The sequence below is a fragment of the Photinus pyralis genome, unplaced genomic scaffold (assembly GCF_008802855.1).
Source record: "Photinus pyralis isolate 1611_PpyrPB1 unplaced genomic scaffold, Ppyr1.3 Ppyr1.4_LG9, whole genome shotgun sequence".
Classification (NCBI taxonomy): domain Eukaryota; kingdom Metazoa; phylum Arthropoda; class Insecta; order Coleoptera; family Lampyridae; genus Photinus; species Photinus pyralis.
In genome coordinates this window covers 2,551,926-2,557,968 of record NW_022170878.1, presented here as the reverse complement: position 1 = coordinate 2,557,968, position 6,043 = coordinate 2,551,926, and the positions used below count along the sequence as shown (strand labels likewise).

Below are 6,043 nucleotides of genomic sequence, written 5' to 3'. Positions count from 1 at the left end.
CTGTAGGTTATAACTTGTGATAAAGTTCGATAAACCGCTATGGCACCTGTACGTCCTTCTCCGACAATTGGTTCTCTCATGCGAAGAAAAAGAAGCAGATATTGTTTTGTCCTTCTGCATCGCTTGAGGTGACTATAAGTATAAAGGCGCAGTATTTCCTCTTCTATATGACCTCAAATGACCCGCCGTACGCCCTCTTGATATTGATAGTACCAATCCTCTTTTACTGAAAATTAAAAATCGTAAAGTTACCAGCAGACATTTCCTTCTCCAGCTTCTCCACGTTATTTAGAAGAAACGATGATGGGCTGATGGGGCCTGGAATCCTTTGCCATGTCACATTTGGTACGACTCGGTTTAGATAGGGAGTTTTCGGGGATTTACCCTAAACTAACCGGAAATATCCCGTCCGGTCCTGCAACCTTAAATTGGCTGAACGTGTTGACCGCCCAACTCAGAGATCTCCCGGTAACCACCCGGGAGATAGTAGCCCCTCCAGTTCGTGTCCGTGCTGCCCCACGCAACATGGTGCACGTTTGCATCGCAACCAACCACCCTCCAACTCGTTTTCATGTGGGCTATTGAAAGGGAGCCCAACGTTGGTAATAACCTTCTGCCCCCGCGCTGTGACAAAGGTATGGGCTGCATCCATATCAGTTATTTTGCTCCCCACCCCACCGCTCGAGTTCGTGTTCGTGTACCGTGCGCAACACATGCGTTTGCATCACATCTAACCACAAGAGAGAGATCCCTATTTCTGTCAACTTGCCCAGCTCCCCGGCAGGTGGAGCCTCTTACGAGCCGTAGGAGTAGACCAACAAGTACCTAATCCGTCCTCTTTCAGCTGAAGTCCTACAGCTACTAGATCCATGAAACAGAAATCAACGATTATATAAGCCTAGATTTTTCTATCGACATAAATGAAAGAGGGGGGAGGGGGTAACCGCGACTTGATAAGTTCCAACGTTCACCTACTACGGCGTCTCAACTTTACCCCTACCCGGGGGGGGGGGTATGCAGTCTGAATGTAGATGGCCACCTAGTGTTATGCATGTATAGTACCGTTGACTCATTGTTCGGCTTCGCCTCGCACATTAAAACACACAAAGAAGACACACTACGGGCCTCAGCGGCTGCGCCGCCTCGCCTCGCACGTTTACACAAATCGTCGATTTAGAACGCGACCGAGAAATATGGAAACCCAACGTAAAAAAAGGCCCTGTCACTTGCGAATAAACGCCAAAATTGCCATCTATAAGCAATGTGGAAGGCGGGAGGGGCGAGCGACTCGACACCTAACAAGCGACACCTCGGAAGCGCCTTCGAACTATGAGACCAAAAAAAAAACTGCAACTCGATTCGCGGCCCCCCCCCCCTATTCGCCCGATACGACGTTTGGACTTGCCACCCACGTCGCTACGGGGGTGGGGGAGGCGGTCGAGCTCAGTAAACTGCGCATTCAAAGCGCCTCTACGTTTCGCGTACAATTCACCACCTTCACCTTCCCTTATCCGTTTTACCGCCCAAAAAGCGCACTTTTCCTTGAAAAATTCTCACGTGCTCCGATTTGCGTCGCCCCCCCCCCTCGCCACTCGTTTGTGCTACAGAGTACGCAACGTAAAGTTTTTACGTATCTCCCCTCCTTCACCCACTACAAATTTTGAAAGTAACGACTTTACCTAAAAACGGGTCGAGGGGGAGGGGGAGAGAGAGTCGAGCCGGATAAAAAAAAATCGAACAGTGCCCATCCCTATGGGCTACGGATTCCGAAAGTACCGCCCTCGTAGGTCCAATAACTTCCTATCTTGTTCCGAAAGTGTTTTCTCGCGTTTTTTTCACTTCTTACTACAACAGCCACTCCAGGGGGAGAGGGCGATAAAAAATTATACCCCACTCGGTTCGGCGCGCCCATCCTCGGTACCCCACTAGGCCGCGGCGGCATCACTGTAACTCCAACCATATGCCCTTCGGAATGTGCTTTATGGGGAAACACGAAAACGGGGGCGGCGAGGAGGGGGAAGTGCCCCATATACAAATAGAGATAGTAATTTAAAGACATTCAAAGGGCCTTTGGAACTCACCAACAATTTTTATGGATTTTGAAAGGCCTCCCACCATCTGTAAACCCGTTTTGAACGATTTTAGGATTCCATCAGAGTTGGACTGGGTCAAGCATAGAGTGACCCAGTGACCCGGTGACCCAGTTAGTTTACTGACTCAGTGACCCGGTGACCCAGTGACCCAGTTGACCCGGTGACCCAGCTTGACCCGGCTTGACCCAGTGACCCAGTTTGACCCAGTGACCCAGCTTGACCCAGCTTGACCCGGTGACCCAGTTTGATCCGGTGACCCAGCTTGACCCGGTGACCCAGCTTGACCCAGTGACCCGTCTTGACCCGGTGGCCCAGTAATTAAATTATTGTTAGGTATCATCCAAAACAATTTCAAGTAACTTTTAATTTAAAAAAAAAATTCCTCAATAATATTCGGCAACAAGCACGTAGCCCAATTTCATTCAAGAGAACTAATACCTAAAAAAATCAAATGCATTTGTTTATAGATTGTAGTGAAGTAGTCAATGAAAGTATTTAGAGAAAAGATTTATTTGGATTAAGCTAACTAGTAGAAAAAAATTAAATGTGAATGAACACCTGTAAGCAAACTGGTAAGCCCTGAAGCAAAGAAATAACATTATTCTAATACAATTCGGGACATGGAAAGTTTTTTTACGGCAGTATTAAAGCAAACATCACAGAAATGGCAGTTGTCAAGCAATCGAGTATTATTTTCAACAAACCAGCATTTCATTTATTTCATAATCTGTACACTTGAACCGAGGGCACTGACTTAACTGCGTTATTCGATCAAACTAGGTGACTGGGTCGAATTGGGTCCCCGGATGAAATTGGGTAGCTGGGTCAAAGTGGGTCACTGGGTCAAACTGGGTCAAGTTGGGTCACTGGGTCAAACTGGGTCACTGGGTCTAACTGAAAAGAGTATGACGTGACCCAGTGACCCAGTTTAATTTAGTGACCCAGGTGACCCAGTTGACCCAGTGACCCAGTGACCCAGTCCAACTCTGGATTCCATAGTCCCCCAAAACTTTTGCTGGTTTCCGTTTTGGGAACTTAACTAATGGAGCCTTTATCAATGTTTAATGGACATCCTCATTATTAAAAGGGTTTATAGACTTTCATGTGGATCATTAAGGCTTTTACCTGGATCAATAATTAAGAGTCTTAAACATACCGCCAGATGTTTCTAGAGTGCTTGGGATCCTCTCCTACGTTTGAGAGACGAACAGAGCGATTAAGAGCCTTGTCAGAGTTTTAGAGATTTTAAGTGTTTTAAAGGGTCTCTGTTTTTTTCTGTCCCTAAAACCGTTCAAACATCTCGATAGGGTTTTGGGCCATTTAAAAGACATTCTGTTTGGGAAAACCCGTCCTTACGGCCTTAAAGCCGAGCCTTGAAGGTCCGGAAACACCCTTGAGGAGCTCTTACCCCGAAGACCTTTAAAAACACTTAACGGGTTTTGAGGCTGGTTTACGTGCTCGAAAATATCTTTTCCGTTTTCAATAATTTCAAAGGATGTTAAAAACCTTGGCGAGATTCCAAGGGCCTTCTATATTGCTTTAAAGTCTAATAGTCTATAAGAACTCCTTTTTTAACAAGTTACATGGGCTTTTACGATTTCAAAGTGCCTTAAAGTGGGATTTTTTGAAACTATTGGTTTTGCTCATATCTTCAAGAGTTTTCAAGAGCTTTCACGATCCTTCTTCAAACTGCAATAGCTTTAAGGCATTTTAAAGCTTTTAAGAATCTTGGAATCTCTTAAAGTTATTCGGATATGTCGGTCACTTAGTATCTCTCTGATTTTTAAGGTCTTTGGCACTGTTAAAAACATTTAGACTGCTCAAGAGCCTATTATAAAAAATTAATGGATATAGCCCACTCATTGAAGATCAAAATCTGTCAAATTGGAGAAATAACTCGTGTAAAAGCGAACGGGTGAGGGGGGTGTAAAGCATTTCCTCGCTAATGAAAGGAATAAAACGAGGCTGATTAAATTCCTCACCGGGAAGAAGATGCTGATGCTCTTGTCAAGTGCGGGTTGGGTAAGACTGTCGTATGTACCGGGTGACCCAATAAGACTGTTCCTCGGCCATATCTCGAGAACCGTTTGGGATATGACTTAGGGGTAAAGAAAATTATCGGTAAATCGGTCATGAAGAATCGCTGGACAATATTTTCAAGTTCTAAAAATGACCACCAGAGGGCGTAACTGCCATCTCAAATTTTAAAATTGCATTTTCTTTAGATTTCGCGTAATGAACTAAATATTCTTTGTTCACATTTTTAAAGAGAACCAGTATATCTATCATTTTCGTAAAAACAAAAACTCAGTTATTTCAAAAACAGGGTGTTCAATTGTTTTCCAAGGCCTACCTAAAAGTGTAGGGTGCTTTTCTTTCGCACCATCGACAAATACCGGAAATACGTCAAATAGGATACAATTTAAGCATTTTTATTAATTAATTAATTAACCTCATTTTCCCAATATTTGAGGTTAGGAACGAGATTTTGAAAAACGGTTTTCACTGGCCTCTTTGGGTGTTATTTATCTACTTTTTCATAAAGAAAAAGTCATTGATTTTTTTGATATTTTTAGGATTTTGGATCATAGTGTCCAAACTAGCATCCTGGCGGAGAAGGATACAACTAAATTAACTATATTTTGGTTGATTGCCCACGGAATGCTCTTTTCAACAGTACGAAATTTGTTACAATCGGTCAAACGGTTAAGAAGTTAAAGCAGGTTATTGCAAAAACAATTGAACGCCCTACGCCATTTTTGTTTTTGAAATAACTGAGTTTTTCTTTTTACGAAAATGATAGATAAACTGGTTCTTTTTAAAAATGTGAAAAAAGAATGTTTAGTTGCGAAATTTAAAGAAAATGCAAATTTAAAATTTAAGATGGCAGTAACGCCCTCTGGTGGTCATTTTTAGAACTTGAAAATATTTTCCAGCGATTCTTCATAACCGATTTACCAAATAATTTTTTTTACCCCTAAGTCATACGACGAACGGTTCTCGAGATATGGCCGAGGAACGGTCTTATTGGGTCACCCAGTATATCCAACCGTTCGTTGTACTAGTTGGGGAGGATATGAACTTGTTTGACTTTCAGTCCGTCAACTTTAACAGCTTCCATTCACCAACAAATTCTCATTCGCCCCTCCGCATGTGACACCACCTCGGCCATACATGGAAAGAGCAGAGTGGGAGTTACAACTTACAACGAAACCGACAAATTTTAAAATTAAGGGTTGCACTGAAATATTTATTTAATTGTTTCGTATAATCTATTAACATTTGTGATTGGTACAAATTGTACCTTGTCCCTCAACGCAAGTGCACGTATTACAGTTGTTTTGGGTGACAGTTCCCTCCACGCAGTTGAACGACCTCTGGTACTCGTCACCGAGACTGCAAAAGATTTAGTTACGGACGAAAGGGGCCCCTTAATTGTACTTACCATGCAATTTCGGTGCATGCCAGTAATCCTCCATCTAAGCAGTTGCAAGAGTTGCAATTGTTCTCCTTGTAAGGGGTGCCTTTTTCACATTCTGTAAGAAGAAATCGTTAGATTTGAACGTAGCCAATGCGTTTCTAATTACTAAATTCTGCCACAGAAGTTGCGACCAAAGCACAAACGAGAAAAATCACTATTTGGTGCTTCATTTTGACCAGCTTCTTCAAGTCTTCAAACTATACCGATTTCTAGTCCATATTTATACTCTGTATAAGGGTATCACAATGACCCGTAGGTTATAACTTGTGATAATACTCGATAAACAGCTACGGTACCTGTAACTCCTTCTCCGATAGTAACACGCGAAGAAAGGGAGGCGGGTGTTATTTATTCTACCGAATAGATTGAGGTCTAATCTGACTGTAAGGGCTCTAGAGTGTACGTCTTCAGAGTGTGTACCTCTTCCATATGACCCCCGTGAACCCTTTTGATATTGATAGCACCAGAC

The 6,043-nt window shown here is 43.0% G+C and overlaps 1 protein-coding gene across 1 annotated transcript; it reads right to left on the bottom strand.

The window, feature by feature from the left end:
* Positions 1-5,322: 5,322 nt before the first annotated feature.
* LOC116181410 (serine protease inhibitor I/II-like) lies at positions 5,323-5,805 on the bottom strand. The gene is made up of 3 exons (XM_031501776.1): positions 5,681-5,805; positions 5,539-5,629; positions 5,323-5,489 (listed from the first exon to the last, which is right to left on the bottom strand). The coding sequence occupies exons 1-3, from the start codon at positions 5,742-5,744 to the stop codon at positions 5,369-5,371; spliced, it is 276 nt and encodes a 91-aa protein (XP_031357636.1). The 5' UTR covers positions 5,745-5,805; the 3' UTR covers positions 5,323-5,368.
* Between the last annotated feature and the right edge of the window lie 238 nt (positions 5,806-6,043).

Coding starts and splice junctions, on each gene's coding strand:
- LOC116181410 (XM_031501776.1), bottom strand. CDS start 5,744: ATGAAGCACCAAATAGTGATTTTTCTCGTTTGTGCTTTGGTCGCAACT. Junction 5,630..5,680: donor AACTTCTGTGGCAGAATTTA/GTAATTAGAAAC, acceptor TTCTTCTTACAG/AATGTGAAAAAGGCACCCCT. Junction 5,490..5,538: donor GCATGCACCGAAATTGCATG/GTAAGTACAATT, acceptor AATCTTTTGCAG/TCTCGGTGACGAGTACCAGA.